This window comes from Amblyraja radiata, chromosome 45 (assembly GCF_010909765.2).
Source record: "Amblyraja radiata isolate CabotCenter1 chromosome 45, sAmbRad1.1.pri, whole genome shotgun sequence".
Classification (NCBI taxonomy): domain Eukaryota; kingdom Metazoa; phylum Chordata; class Chondrichthyes; order Rajiformes; family Rajidae; genus Amblyraja; species Amblyraja radiata.
Genome location: NC_046000.1, coordinates 2489656 through 2506289, shown reverse-complemented (window position 1 = coordinate 2506289; position 16634 = coordinate 2489656). Strand labels below are relative to the sequence as shown.

Here is a 16634-nt window from a genome sequence, read left to right as displayed (position 1 = left end):
ACACCTGAATGTCTCCAGTCCAGGCAAGATGCTGGTGAACCACCACTGCACTCACTCCAACACAACCACACTCTCCCCGTAGTGTGGTGACTAGAACAGTACACAATACTGCAGATGTGGATGAACCAGTGTTAAGTGAAGTTGCAATAAAAGTTGCCGTTATCGGTCTCTTTTTCTTCTCCCATCAGGTTGCCAGATCATTGCTATCTTAGGTGCAAGATCTGGTGACATTCTGAGTACATGTCCTGCAAATTTCATCCTGCGTACCTCTATGTCCTGGCTGAGAGGCTTTGTTGCAGTTTCCCAGTAGATATCCTCATTTGTGATGTGGTCTCTGTAGCTAGTCTTCAGGATCTTCCTCAAGCAACGTTGTTGGAATGCATCCAATTTATTTTTCATCTTCACATTGATTTTCCATGTCTCACGGGCAGAGAAGGCTGTAGGGAGGATTACAGACTGGAAGAGCTTGACTTTTAGCATCTTGGATATCCCGCCACTAGAACATATTGGCTGCATTTTTCTGAAGACTATGCAGCTTTACCAATTCGGGAGTTGATGTCGATCTCCACATCTCCATCTACTGTGAACATGATGCCAAGAAAGGTAAATCTTGTGGCGTTTTCCACAGGTTCCCCATTGATTATCAGTTGGTCTATTGGCTGCTGGTCTCCAGTCTGCATGGTCTTTGTCTTCTGGCAGCTGATCTTTAATCCAACCTTTGATGCATTTTCCTCCAGAGCTGATATCTCTTTAAGGATTTGTCTGGACTCTGCTAGTAGTGCAATGCCATCGGCAAAATCTGGGTCTTTGGGGCGTCTTCCTGTTGCAAAATGGGTGGTTGCAAAATACCGAGGGCGGAGCTGGAAGATGAGAAACATCCCTCTTTCTGTCTGTCACTCTGATTCTGCCTTTCCCCCTCCTTCCTCTTTCTCTGCATTTCCCCGGCAGGTCGGTGCGCTGCGTATAAAAGAAGACAGCAACAGTCAGCTTGTCACAGAGCAGCGACTTGAGTAAAGCAGCTTCATGTCTGGTCGAGGGAAAGGAGGCAAAGGATTAGGCAAATGCGGAGCAACGCGGCACCGCAAAGCAAAGATCTTAGAGCAGAGCAAGATGGGTTACTCTCACGAAAACGCGTAGTCCGCTCATGGGCAGATTCATGGGTGATTATAGGACCCATTTTAGCAACCAGCCCCCGCCATCTTGCTTCAGGCCAAAGATCGGATCTTTGTTTCCGCAGCGGGGAGAGGGGCATAGGAGGGGGGGGAGACATTGAAGTGTGGGGGCAGGCGAAGGAGTACCGGGGGGTGGGGGGGGGGGGGGGAGAGTTGAGGGGTGGGGATAGGGCCTAGTGTGTGTGAAGTTGCGGGGAGGTTTACAATGTTTCTTATTTAATGGCCCTTGTCTAGTCTGAAATAAAGTTCATCATTGGATCAGAAGAAATATAATTGTGTGTGTTATATGATTATACACATTTATATCACATTCAAGTATGTGTGTTTATAAACATTTTATTCTTTAACAGGAATTAACAGAATTATGAACTAACAGTTATGAATCTAACCCTATATCACGCACAAAAACTTCCCCCGCAATGTCAATCACCCTGCGAGTCGGGTTAGGTTCCGGTTACTACAAAATCAACTCAAACACTGCTTCTGAGCCATTTAAAAAGAAATGATTTAAAAAACATTAAAAAAGACAATTACCAGAGTCAAATTTTATTCTTGACAAGAAGTATGAACTGACAGAATTATGAATCTAACCCTATATCACACACACAAACTGTTGCCCCGCAACATTGATTACACTGCGAGTCGGGTCGGGTCAGGTAGGCTCCGGTTACTAAAATGGGCGGGGAAAATGCCCAGGATCCCCTCCGTAGCGTACTACGTCAGCCCATTGCATTTCGCAGGAGTGGCCTATCTTGCTCTGCTCTAAGATCTTTGGGTGAGTCTGTGATAATTTTCTCATTCTGCGTGTACAAAACATCAGGAGATGTCTGGACGAGGAAAAACCAGCAGCAAAGCTCGGGCCAAGGCCAAGTCTCGCTCGTCCCGGGCTGGACTGCAGTTCCCGGTCGGTCGTGTTCATAGGCACTTGAGGAAAGGCAACTATGCTCAGCGGGTGGGTGCAGGAGCCCCTGTCTATCTGGCTGCTGTGCTCGAGTATCTGACGGCTGAAATCCTGGAGCTGGCCGGCAACGCGGCCCGGGACAACAAGAAGAGCCGCATCATCCCCAGACATCTGCAGCTGGCCGTCCGCAACGACGAGGAGCTCAACAAGCTGCTGGGAGGGGTGACCATCGCTCAGGGCGGTGTGTTGCCCAATATCCAGGCCGTGCTGTTGCCCAAGAAAACCGGCGGAGCGAGCAAGTAAGCGAGAGAAACTCAACAAAGTGACCCAAAGGCTCTTTTCAGAGCCACTCACCATGTCTGTGGAAGGGCAGATCATCGATTATGTTTAGTGTTCCTTGTCGTTGTCGAAAACCGACTGTACATTGAGTTGGCGACACGATGGCGGAGCGGTAGACCAACTGCCTTACAGCGCCAGAGACCCTGGTTCGATCCTGACTACGGGCGCTTCCCTGTACACAATTTGTACGTTCTCCCCGTTTCCTCCCACACTCAAAAGACGTCCAGGGTTGTAGGTTAATTGGTTTGATATAACTGTTTAAAAATATATGTTTTTCAAACACTTATCACTTGTAGGATAGTGTTCATGTGTGAGGATCGCTAGTCGGTGCGGACTCGCTGGTCCGAAGGGTCAGTTTCCGCGTTGTACCTCAAAACTAAACATGAAACAGCGGTTGGCTGATGCGGGAAGCTCATTTAGACAGATATTCCTCAGAACATTGGCAGCGACCTACAGTAAGAGATCCTCCTCGAAACCAACTCCGTTTCCCTCTCACCTACAGAACAATTAATGCAGCAACACTAACATCGACTCAAGGTTTCTCTCCGAAAAGAGCGACTAATATCCAGCCTCGGGCAGAGCTGAATTCCTTCAGTTTCAAGTCAAGTTTATTTGTCACATACATATACGAGATGTGCAGTGAAATGAAAAGTGGCAATGCTCCCGGATTGTGCAAAAAGCCAAACAAACTACATACAGAATGTAACAGAATCACATATTCTTTTACATATTAAATATTGTGGGCGGAAGGAAAAAGGGAAAAAAACAGCAATTAAAAAAAAGAAAGCAGTAGAGTGGTACAGTAAAGTTAGTCCCTGGTGAGATTGGAATTTACAGTCCTAATGGCCTCTGGGAAGAAACTCCTTCTCAACCTCCCCGTTCTCACAGCATGGCAACGGAGGCGTTTGCCTGACCGTAGCAGCTGGAACAGTCCGTTGCCGGGGTGGAAGGGGTCTCCCATGATTTTATTGGCTCTGGAGTTGCACCTCCTGATGTATAGTTCCTGCAGGGGGGGCGAGTGAAGTTCCCATAGTACGTTCGGCCGAATGCACTACTCTCTGCAGAGCCTTCTTGTCCTGGGCAGAGCAATGGTAAAGGCGCTGCCTTGCCTTACTCACGAGTGCTGCGGCGTGTGATGTCCATGTCATATCCTCAGAGATGTGGACTCCCAGGTATTTAAAGCATCTCACCCTATCCACAGTATCCCCATTTATCCTCAATGGTGTGTACGTCCTCGGATGATAATAATAATAATAATAAATTTTATATTTAATGGGCGCCTTTCATACAAAATCTCAAGGACACCTTACATAGTAAACATATAATCGGAATATAACAATAAGGACATCACAGAGACACAAATTAAAAACAGGATTCAATCCAAAAACAGAAAATCAAAAACACAGTGTGAAGAGGGAGCAGCGGCAACCAAATCGTGCCAGCGTCCACTCTCTCTTCACGGCAGCCATCTTGGACACAGACCTACAAGACTACAAATAGACAAAAAAAAATCATCCCCCCACAGTGGATAGCACTGTGGAGGAAGGCACAATGTCCAGTCCCCACCCCATGTTCACCCCAAAGTCAGGCCTATTGAGGCCACCGCAATTGCCTCTACGGAGGCCCGATGTCCCTGGCCGTTCTCACCGGGTGGTCTTGCCCCGGCGTCGGGAGAGTCCTCTCGGCGGCTGGGCCACCTGGAACGGCCGCTTCCTGGTTGGAGCCCGCGGCTGCCGAAGCCGACAAGGCCGCGCCGGTTTGGAGCTCCCAGGCTCCCGTTGTTGAAGTCGGCGCCGCCTCTACGCTCCGCAAACCCGCAGCCCGGAGTTGTTGCTCTCGGCGGTCCAGCTCGCCAGAGCTCCAGCGCGTCGCCCCAGGCAAGGGATCGCCCGCTCCACTCCGATCCGCTCCAGCGCTCCGATGCTGTGCCGCCGCCGAGGCCGAGGTGCTGGGCGGTTCCCGTCAGGAAACGGCGCTCCAAGCCCGCAGGTAGGCCACGAGGACGGATCGACGGGCAGCCCGGAGAAGAAGCTGCCTCACCGACCAGGTAGGGACCTAGAAATAAAGTTGAGACCTACCCCCCCACATTAAAAAGTCCATATCCCCAACAAACGAAAAACAGGACTCACTAAAAACTATTAAAAAAAACGAATTAAAACGGACGGCTGCTGGCTAGCAGCCGTTCACCAAGATGGCTCCTCCTCCACGATGATGTGCCCTCTTAAAGTCCACTATCAGCTCCTTAGTTTTTTTGATGTTCTAGAGGAGGCTGTTGTCCTGACACCAGAGTGCCAGATCACCAACCTCCTCCCGGTAGGCCTTCTCATAGTTGTCTGAGATCAGGCCCACCACCACAGTGTCATCAGCAAACCTGATTATTGAGTTGGAGCTGAACCTAGCCACACAGTCATGTGTGTACAGGGAGTACAGTAGGGGGCTGAGGACGCAACCCTGGGGCGATCCTGTGCTCAGGGTGAGGGACTTTGATGTATTCCCTCCCATCTTGACTACCTGGGGCCCGGCAGTAAGGAAGTCCAGGGCCCAAGCACATAGGGGGGGTGTTGAGCCCTAATTCCAGTAGCTTCTCGGCCAGTCTGGTGGGGACTATCGTGTTGAAGGCTGAACTGAAGTCTATGAACAACATCTTCACGTATCCCCCCTCCTGGCTGTCAAGATGAGGGAGAGCGGTGTGCAAAACCTGGGAGACCGCATCGTCCGTGGACCTGTTTGGACGGTTTCGCTAGCGGATCAGTAAATCCTCACCGCATACGATTTATGGGGACAGTAAAGTCGATATAAATTGATGGAAACGATATTATGATAACATTTGCCTCTGTTCTTGTTTGCACTGAAAATGGCCGGCAATCACACTGCAGTCTTTTCTCCGATTGACTGAGCTCCGACCGCCGGAGAGAGGAGAGAAGCAGCGAGAGCTAGTATTGGCTGGAAGTAAGTGAGTCAAAGGGAAAGAAGATTTAAAAAGAGCGCCAAAGGCCCAGGTTCAAGTAATTTGCTAATTCACCGTAAATTAGTTAATTAGGTAACAGATAAAGAAGTGCAGCTGTAGCGGAGCGGCCTTGTTGAGGTGAAATGTGAGTCTTTGCCGCAAGAGTCTTTGAAATTTGTCGTTTTTGTCTACTGAAGATATGGCCGGCATGTTGGTGCAGTGTGTTTCCTGCAGGGTGTGGAAAGGCAGGGGCATCGCTGGAACGTCTGGAAACTACACCTGCAGAAATTGTGTCCCGGTGCAGCTCCTGAATGAATGTGTTGGGGAACTGGAGAAACAGCTGGATGACCTCGAGGCCATCCGGGAAAAGGAGATGCCCCTCTTGGGAACTGTTGGGGCAAACGATGCTTCCAGACCGAGCGGCGGACAGGTCAATGGCTCCAATCCCAGCGGTGAGACATGACCGGCGAGAACGACATCTGGCAGAGCCATAGTGGTGGGTAACCCCATTGTCCGAGGTGTGGACTGGAGATTCTGTGGTGGCAGGCGAGACTAGAGGATGGTCTGTTGCTTCCCTGTTGCCAGGGTCCAAGATGTCACAGACCGACTTCAGAACATCCTCGAGAGGGAAGGTGAGCAGCCGGATGTAGTTGTGCATGTGGGCACAAACAGCGTCAGGAAGAAGAGGAAGGAGACTCTGCAACATGAGTTTAGTGAGTTAGGAAGAAGATTGAAAAGCAGGACTTCTAGGGTGGTTATCTCTGGATTGTTTCCTGTACCTCATGCTGGTGAGGGCAAGAACAGGGAGATAGGGGATCTGAATGTGTGGCTGGGGGGCTGGTACAGGGAGCAAGCATTTATTTAGATTTATAGACAAATTTGGAGTATAAAGATGGAGTTAAAGGGGAAGTGAGTACAGGAAAAGTTACAAAAGACTCCCAAATTAATGAGAAGGAAAGTTTGAGAAGGGTTGAGAGAGTAAGGTCAGGGCTAATAGTGTGAGAGGGGAGGTGAATACTAAAGTTAAATTGTTGAATATGAATGCGCGAAGTAGAAGAAGTAAAGTGGATGAGTTTTGAGGCTCAATTAGAAATAGGCAAGTGGGGATTACAGAGGCATAGATGCAGGAGGTACAGGGCAGGGAACTGAATATTCAGATGTATAGGGAGGTTTCACGGCAGTCGGATCACGACCCATGACCCTTACTGTTGCTAGGCTACTCCAACTGGAGTACACGCGATGAACTGCAGGTAGGCACTTACCATTGTTTCCAGCGTAGCGGGCCCGTGGAAACCCGCTGAAAATGTCAATTTTTGCGCTATAAATAATTATGGAAATCGGGATAAGCGTGTGAGACATCTAGCCTACTTCAGGATTCCAAAAGTGAGGAGAAATGACAGTAGATAGAAGCGAGAGCTGAAGGGACAACAACAGCCAGAGTGCTTGGCGAACATTGGCCGTTTGCTCACTGCATTTCATCAACTAAGGCATTATTTGTGTTTTTTCTTGATTCCTTTGGCATCTAAAAAGTTTCAGAAGTGATAAATCTGGCTGTAAATTTTTTAAATGGTCCATGTGGGTTTTTACATACAGAATGAAAACGCATCTGAAGAAAAATTTACAGGCAGATTTATCACTTCTAAGACTTTTTAGATAACAAAGGAATCGAGAAAAAACACAAATAATGCCTTACTGTTCATGAAATGCAGTGAGCAAAGGCGATAATTCCCAATATTTTCAATTCCGATATCTGCACAGCCAATGTTCACCAAGCACTTTAGCTGTTGTTGTCCCTTCAGTTCTCGCTTCTCTTTACCTTCATTTCGCTTCACTTTTAGAATTCTGAAGTTGGCTACATGTCTCTCACGCTTACCCCGCCTTCCACAATTTTTCTAGTGCAAAAATTCAACATTTTGGCTGTTTTTAACAGGTAGGAAAGTACGCGTTTCTTGCATAAATAACTTATACCAGAAGTTACGGATGTCCTCCAGATGGATTGAGTGGCTCCGTGCGTCAAGCCCTATGACCCAGTGACCTTACGTGCAACCTCCCTATACGTCCTATCGAAAAGACATACAGGTGGGCAGAGGGGGTGGGGCAACTCTGTTGGTGAGGAATGAAATTCAGTTGCTTGCGAGGGGTGACATAGAATCAGGAGATGTAGAATCAGTATGGATATAACTGAGGAATTGTAAGGGTAAAAAGTCCCTGATGGGAGTTATCTACAGGCCCCCAAACAGTAAGCTGGATATAGGGTGCAAGCGGAATCAAGAGTTAAAATTGGCTTGAAGCAAAGGTAATGCTATGGTTGTTATGGGTGATTTCAACATGCAGGGAGACTGGGAAAATCGGGTTCGTACTGGACTGCAACAAAGGGAGTTTGTGCAGACGGATTCTTAGAGCGGCTTCTACTAGAACCTGGGAGAAGGCAATTCTGGATTTAGTGTTGTGTAATGAACCGGATTTGATTGGAGAACACATGGTAAACGAGCCGTTAGGAGGTAGTGACCGTAATATGATGTTTTAATTTGAGAGGGAGAACGGAAAATCGGAAGTGTCAGTATTACAGTTGAGCAAAGGGAGCCATGGAGGGAAGAGGGACAAGCTAGCCAAAGTTGACTGGAAAAAGAACCTAACAGGATGACAGCGGAACAACGATGGCAGGTATTTCTGGGAACAATTCAGAAGGATCAGTTCATTCCAGAGAGGAAGAAAGAATCTGAGGGGATAAGAGGTGACCGTGGCTGACAAAGTAAGTCAAGGACAGTATAAATATAAAAGAGAAGAAGTATAATGTAGCAAAGATGAGCAGGAAGCAAGAGTATTGGGTAATGTTTAAAGAGCAACAGAAGATAACTAAAAAGGCAATACGGGGAGAAAAGATGAGGTACGAAGGTAAGCTCGCCAGGAATATTAAAAAAACTGTAGTCAAAGCATCTTTAGGTATGTGAGGAGGAAACAATTAGTTAAGACATCTGGGGGTCCCTTGAAGATAGATGCAGGTGAATTTATACTGGAGAACAGGGAAATGGCAGATGAGTTGAACATGGTACTTCACTAAGGAAGGCACAAACAATTATCTAAATGGTGGCTGACTAGGAAAAGGGGAGATGCAGCGAGACCTGGGTGTCATGGTACACCAGTCATTGAAAGTGGGCATGCAGGTGCAGCAGGCAGTGAAGAAAGCGAATGGTATGTTAGCTTTCATAGCAAAAGGATTTGAGTATAGGAGCAGGGAGGTTCTACTGCAGTTGTACAGGGTCTTGGTGAGACCACACCTGGAGTATTGCGTACAGTTTTGGTCTCCAAATCTGAGGAAGGACATTATTGCCATAGAGGGAGTGCAGAGAAGGTTCACCAGACTGATTCCTGGGATGTCAGGACTGTCTTATGAAGAAAGACTGGATAGACTTGGTTTATACTCTCTAGAATTTAGGAGATTGAGAGGGGATCTTATAGAAACTTACAAAATTCTTAAGGGGTTGGACAGGCTAGATGCAGGAAGATTGCTCCCGATGTTGGGGAAGTCCAGGACAAGGGGTCACAGCTTAAGGATAAGGGGGAAATCCTTTAAAACCGAGATGAGAAGCACTTTTTTCACACAGAGAGTGGTGAATCTCTGGAACTCCCTGCCACAGAGGGTAGTCGAGGCCAGTTCATTGGCTATATTTAAGAGGCGTTAGATGTGGCCCTTGTGGCTAAGGGGATCAGAGGGTATGGAGAGAAGGCAGGTACGGGATACTGAGTTGGATGATCAGCCATGATCATATTGAATGGCGGTGCAGGCTCGAAGGGCCGAATGGCCTACTCCTGCACCTAATTTCTATGTTTCTATGTAACAATCTCCCAGATGTACTGGTGGCCAGAGGACCCAGGGTGATGAATGAAATTAAGGACATTCACATTGGGCAGGAAATGGTGTTGGGTAGACTGATGGGACTGAAGGCTGATAAATCCCCAGGGCCTGATGGTCTGCATCCCAGGGACCATGGACGCATTGGTGATCAATTTTCAAATGTTCTATAGATTCAGGATCAGTTCCTGTGGATTGGAGGGTAGCTAATGTTATCCCACTTTGGACGAAAGGAGGGAGAGAGAAAACAGGGAATTATAGACCAGTTAGCCTGACATCGATGGTGGGGAAGAAGCTGGAGTCAATTATAAATTATGACATAGAGGCACTTTTGGAGAGTAGTAACAGGATCGGTCTGAATCAGCATGGATTTACGAAGGGTAAATCATGCTTGACTAATCTTCTGGACATTTTTGACGTTGTAACTAGGAAAATGGACAAGGGAGAGACAGTGGATGTAGTGGCCTTTTCAGAATGGCAGGCAGTGACTAGTGAAGTACCACAAGGCTCGGTGCTGGGACCGCAGCTATTTACAATATACATTCATGATTTAGTAGATGAAGGGATTAAAAGTAACATTAGCAAATTAGCAGATGACACAAATCTGGGTGGCAGTGTGAACTGAGGGGAGGGTGCTATGAGGATGTAGGTTGGGTGAGGGCGGATGCATGGCAGATGCAGTTTAATGTGGATATATGTGAGGTTATCCACTTTGGTAGCAAGAATAGGAAGGCAGATTATTATCTGAATGATGTCAAATTAGGAAAAGGGGAAGGACACCGAGATCTGAGTGTTCTTATTCAGAGATCACTGAAAGTAAGCATGCAGGTACAGCAGGCAGTGAAGAAGACTAATGGCCTTCATAACAAGAGGAGTTGAGTATAGGAGCAAAGAGGTCCTTCTACTATTGTGTGCAGTTTTGGTCCCCAAATTTGAGGAAGGACATTCTTGCTATTGAGGGAGTGCAGCGTAGGTTCACAAGGTTAATTCCCGGGATGGCAGGACTGTCATATGTTGAAAGAATGGAAGGACTGGGTTTGGAATTTAGAAGGATAAGAGGGGATATTATTGAAACCTACAAGATTATCAAGGGATTGTACACACTAGAGGCAGGAAACATGTTGCCGATGTTAGGGGAGTCCAGAATCAGGGGCCACAGTTTAAAAATAAGGGGTAGGCCATTTAAAGCGGAGATGAGGAATAACCTTTTCAGCTAGAAGTTGTGAATCTGTGGAATTCTCTACCTCAGAAGGCAGTGGAGGCCAATTCTCTGGATGCTTTTAAGAGAGAGCTCCGAAAAATAGCTGAGTCAAGGGGTATGGGGAGAAGGCAGGAAAGGGGTACTGGTTGTGGATAATCAGCCATGATCACAGTGAATGTGCTGGCTCGAAGGGGCGAATGGCCTAGTCCTGCAACAATTGGCTATTGTGGGAGGGCAACGCTGGATCTAGTATTGGGAAATAGGGAAAATTGGGACGGGCAAGTTAATGAAGTGTGTGTGAAGTACCCTGTTGGGACCAGTGACCACAGTTTGATTAGGTTTAAGATAGTTATGGATAGGGACAGAGAGGGACCAAGTATTAAAATGCTCAACTGGGGTAAGGCCAACTTTGAGCGTATGAGAGAAGGTCTCGCTCAAGTTGACTGGAGCAAATTGTTAGAGGGGAAAGGAACATCGGCCAAGTGGGATGTTTTTAAAAGTGTACTGAAGAAAGCTCAGGATGTTTACGTCCCCGTTAGAGTGAAGGGCAAAGCAGATAAGTGTAAGCTTGGCTGACGAGGGAAATTGAGACATTAGTCAAAAACAAGAAGGATGCATGGGACAGGTATAGGCAGCTGGGATCAAGTGCATCCCTGGAGGAGTTTTGGGAACTAAGGAGTAAACTTAAAAAAAATTCAGAAATGCAAAAATGGGTCAGGAGATGGTTAGCATTAAGGGCAATCCCAAAAGATTTTATAAATACATAAGGGGGAAAAGGGTAACTAGAGGGAGAATGAGACCCTGGGAATAAAAGTGGTCACCTCTGTGTGGAACCACGGTAAATGGGCAAGGTCCGAAAAGATAAATTCTTCTCTGTATTTACCGAGGAGAAAGACAGTAGGACGGAGGGAATTGGAGCAGTCACTGGAAGTGTCTAGAGCAGTCAGGGTTACTGTCGAAGAAGTACCGAAGATAAGGTCATGTTTGAAGGTAGACAAACCTCCAGGGCCTGATCTAATATATCCAAGGACATTGAGGGAAACTAGAGAGGAAATTGCGGGAGCCCTGGTTGAAATTTTCCAGTCTTCCTTAAATACAGTACAGCTGCCGTAAGACCGGAGTGTGGAAAAATGTTGTGCCACTTTTCAAGAAAAGGCTGCAGGGAAAATGCTGGGAACTATAGGCCGGATAGCTGAACATCTGTAGTTGCTAAGTTACTGGAGAGTATTCTGAGGGATAGGATATACAGGCATTTGGATGGGCAGGGGCTGATTAGGGATAGTAGGCATGGTTTGTATCTGGGAGGTTATGTCTCTCAAATCTGATTTAAATTTTTGAAGACATGACCAAAAAGTTTGATGAGGGCAGAGCAGTAGATGTTGTGTACATGGACGTCAGTAAGACGTTCGACAAGGTTCCACATGATAGGTTGCTCTGGAAGGTTACATCGCATGTGATCCAAGGAGAGATAGCTGAATGGATAGCAAATTGGCTCATTGGAAGGAAGCAGAGGGTAATAGTGGAAGGTTGCTTCTCAGACTGGTTGCCTGTGGCGAGTGATGTGCCTCACAATACAGTTGTTGTTTGTCATCTATGTCAAGGATTTGAATGAGAACATACACGGCAAGATTAGCAAGTTTGCTCATGATACAAAAGTTAGTGGTTTTGCAGATAGTGAAGATGGTTGTGAACGATTGCAACAGGATCTGGATCGATTGGCCAGGAATGATGGAAGGAATTTAATACAGAGAAGTGTGAGGTGTTGCATTTTGGGAAGTCGAACAAGGGCAGGACCTACACAGTAAATGGTAGGCCTCTGGGTGGTGTTGTAGAGCAGAAGGTTCTAGGAGTACAGGTGCATGATTCCTTGAAGGTCGAGTGGCAGGTAGATAAGGTGGACAAAAAGGCTTTTTGCACTCTGGCCTTCATCAGTCAAAGTATGGAGAATCGAAGTTGGGAGGTCATATTGCAGTTGTATAAAACGTTGGTGAGACTGCAATAAGAGTATTGTGTTCAGTTCTGGGCACCATGTTATTGGAAAGATATTGTCAAGCTTGAAAGGGTTCTGAAAAGATTTACGAGGATGTTGCCCGGACTAGAGGGTGTGAGCTTTAGGGAGAGGTTGAGTGGGCTGGGCCTCTATTCCATGGATCGCTGGAGGATGAAAGGAAATCTTATAGCGCTATACAAAATCATGAGAGGAATAGATTGGGAAGATGCACAGAGTCTTTCGCCCAGAGTAGGGGAATCGAGGACCAGAGGACGTAGGTTCAAGGTGAAGGGGAAGATATTTAATAGGCATCCAAGAGGTAATTTTTTTCACACAGAGAGTGGTGGTTGTATGGAGCAAGCTGCCAGAGGAGGTAGTTGAGGCTGGGATTATTCCATCATTTAAGAAACAGTTAGACAGGTACTAAAATTAGAAAATGATGAGAAGGTTCAGTGGGTCAGGCAGCATATTATGGAATCATTGTTAGTCGGTGTGGAAATAGGCCTTTCTTCCCAATGTTCATGCTGACCAAGGGACTTCCTAAGCGAGTTGCATTTGTGTACCCTTGGCCATTTCCTAACGATCTAGCTGTCCAAATATGATTTAAAAATGTGAACTATATTGGCCTCCACCGTTTCATCTGGCAGCTCGTCCCAAATACCCATCTATCACTCTGTAGTCATCCCTCAGCCTGTGTTGTTTCAAGGCAAGAGTCTTTGGGGAAGGTAAAACAAATAATGATTCAGGGCATAGATCCTTCATCAGTTAACATTCCAGTCACTTTCCAAGTTGGTTATGTACCAGTCTATGAGCCATTGTATTTCAGGGACCAGGAGCCTAATACTTCTAAACCTCAGAACTGTCATGTCTCGCATTTTACATAACGTGCTTCTGTTTTTCCCAAAATGGACATTTCTACATTCAGAGCGACAGAAGGCTGCAGCCCAGAAAGGGGAACTTTGCCCTCCATGTCCATGTCCATCTCTTTTCCTCATGTACATTAATCCCATCTGCCTTCTTTTGGACTGTGGCCTATAGGCTCTTTCTATTTAACTAATTGCCTCAAACACGGTGATGGCACCTGATTCCACCATCTCCTCTGGCAACATGATTCAAGTGTCAACCATCAAAACAAAACTCTGCTCTCTTGTTTTTAATACACAAGGAAGGGGGAATAAATGTTGATGATCTCATCTATCAGTGGATATTACAGCCCTATATACTTTCATCTGTTTAATAATCAATCTCCTTCGCTGCAGGGAAAACAAAACAAGAATCTGAAATGTTTTCTCACAACTGAATGTCTCCAGTCCAGGCAAGATGCTGGTGAATCACCTCTGCACTCACTCCAACCCAACCACATTCTTCCCATAGTGTGGTGACTAGAACGGTACACAATACTGCAGATGTGGATGAACCAGTGTTAAGTGAAGTTGCAATATAACATACCATTACTTATATTCCTGCCCTAACCTCAGAAGGGAAGCATGCCACAGACCTTCTTCACCAGCCTATCTACTCAATGCAACTTTCAGGGGACTGTGTACTTTACTCCATAGGTATGTTGACGCATCGAGGATAAAATATGCCAGATCTCTGCCCAATTACCTAACCTAGATACACACCATGGTATCCTTAAGTCCCCTTCACAATGTACTTTACAACTTCTCTTTGCATTATCAATGTTCAGAAATCAAATATTCAGTCTTCAGAGGAGTCAGTGACATTACTTGTAAGAAGTTTGGGCCCAGACCCTGAATGCTGTGACAAATGCCTAATGTATATCAAAAATGCTGGAGAAACTCAGCGGGTGAGGCAGCATATATGGAGAGAAGGAATGGGCGACGTCTCGGGTCGAGACCCTTCTTCAGACTAATGAAGTACATGACTTCATCAGTCTTCTTCAGACTGCCAGTACATGATCTATCATCTCTGTTTGCTTCGTTGTCACCTTTTCCTAGCTAACAATTATCTATTCTACAACTGCATGCACTTATTTCTTGAACTGCATCTCACATCTTACCCTTCTTTATCTCTGTGTCTCCCTCTCTCCTGATTCCCAGTCTGAAGAAGGATCTCGACCTGAATCATCACCCATTCCTCTATCCAGAAATGCTGCCTGTCCCACTGAGTTACTTTGGAATTTTGTGTCCATCTTCATTGTTCACTTCCCTGAATTTCCCAGTTGACATCACTTTGTAGCGGCACCTAGTGGTGAAGCTGTGTATTCACAACCCTCGTCATTGGTCGGGACGATCACGTGACCGGGGGTACGTTCGCCATGAAACAACCAGTCACTATGTTCTCCACTGTAAACCTGTAGAAGTTAAATCACGTATTTGTTGGCATTCTGGATTTCCCCAATCTTAGAAGTAGAAACATTGATTCACTTTCTTTATGAGCTTAGGATCTTTGGTCTCGACTCTGCTAGTAGTGCAATGTCATCGGCAACATCTAGGTCTGTGGGGCGTCTTCCTGTTGCAAAATACCGAGGGCGGAGCTGGAAGATGAGAGACGTCCCTCCTTCTGTCTGTCACTCTGATTCTGCCTTTTCCCCTCCTTCCTCTTTCTCTGCATTTCCCCGGCAGGTCGGGGCGCTGCTTATAGGGTGATTTCACGAAAGGTCACTGGAGCGTAGAACCGCACCCACGTGACCGAAAATTTTAACTGGAGTACATGCGTCACTTCCGGTACATGTTAGTGAATGGGAAAACACGTACTTTCACACCCGTTAAAAACATCGAAAACGCCCCGTTTTTGAGCTGCAATTTACTGTACCAGTCGGGGTGACCGTGAGGCACAGCTACCTAAATTTACAGTCCAAAAAAAAGATAGAAACTAAGGTAAATTCAAGAGGGAGCTGAAGGTGTCAAAACAGCGGAAGTGCTTAGCGGACATTTGCCGTGGAAATTTAAAGATCGAAAATATCGGGAATTATCGCGTTTGCTCGCTGCATTTCATCAAAAGTAAGGCATTATTGACTTTTTATCTTTATTCATTTGTTATATGAAAAGTGTTAAAAGTTAAAAATCCGTCAGTAAAATTGCAAAATCGCCCATGGTTCTCAGGTGGGTTTTAACATGCAAAATGAAAACGCGTCTGAAGCTCCATTTACCATTTAAATAATCGTAAACTATCAATGCGTTTTGAAATAAATTGTTAATGGGATAATTGTCAGCTGTTAGTTGGACAAAAGCAGGACATTTTATTATTTGCCAAAATATATTTCTCAATGTTTCTTGTTTAAAGCCTGCACAATCACCCAAACTACTTATTTATTTATCATCTAATAACAGACAAGCCTGCAGCATGGAATGATGTCAACAATCCTGATTAGGCACCCACTGTGAGCAGGATAGACAATGTGCACAAGAACGCCATCAACTTGCAGAGCTATAGATGCTTGAGCTGCAACCAAATCTGCTTTAATACTCTCTTCTTGTTGCACGTGCATGGCGTTCCCATTCCTTAGCTTGCATCTCAGTAAAATTTATTTCAAAACGCATTGATAGTTTACGATTATTTAAATGGTAAATGGAGCTTCAGACGCGTTTTCATTTTGCATGTTTAAACCCACCTGAGAACCATGGGCGATTTTGCAATTTTACTGACGGATTTTTAACTTTTAATACTTTTCATATAACAAATGAATAAAGATAAAAAGTCAATAATGCCTTACTTTTGATGAAATGCAGCGAGCAAACGCGATAATTCCCGATATTTTCGATCTTTAAATCTCCACGGCAAATGTCCGCTAAGCACATCCGCTGTTTTGACACCTTCAGCTCCCTCTTGAATTTACCTTAGTTTCTATCTTTTTTTTGGACTGTAAATTTAGGTAGCTGTGCCTCACGGTCACCCCGACTGGTACAGTAAATTGCAGCTCAAAAACTGGCCGTTTTCGATGTTTTTAACGGGTGTGAAAGTACGTGTTTTCCCATTCACTAACATGTACCGGAAGTGACGCATTTACTCCAGTTAAAATTTTCGGTCACGTGGGCGCGGATCTACGCTCCAGTGACCTTTAGTGAAATCACCCTATAAAAGAAGACAGCAACAGTCAGCTTGTCACTGAGCAGCGACTCGAGTGAAGCAGCGGCTGAATAACTACCCCCTTTATTCCAACACAAAACAAAGGCTCTTCTAAGAGCCGCCCACAACCTCACAGAAGGGCATCAGTCCTTCCACAGACACTGAGTTACACCATCTCCATAATGATGAGGCCGGTTTG

At 45.8% G+C, this 16634-nt stretch overlaps 1 protein-coding gene across 1 annotated transcript; it reads left to right on the top strand.

The window, feature by feature from the left end:
• The first annotated feature begins 1968 nt into the window (after positions 1-1968).
• LOC116968566 (histone H2AX-like) lies at positions 1969-2394 on the top strand. The gene has a single exon (XM_033015336.1). The coding sequence runs from the start codon at positions 1996-1998 to the stop codon at positions 2374-2376; it is 381 nt and encodes a 126-aa protein (XP_032871227.1). The 5' UTR covers positions 1969-1995; the 3' UTR covers positions 2377-2394.
• Positions 2395-16634: the final 14240 nt, after the last annotated feature.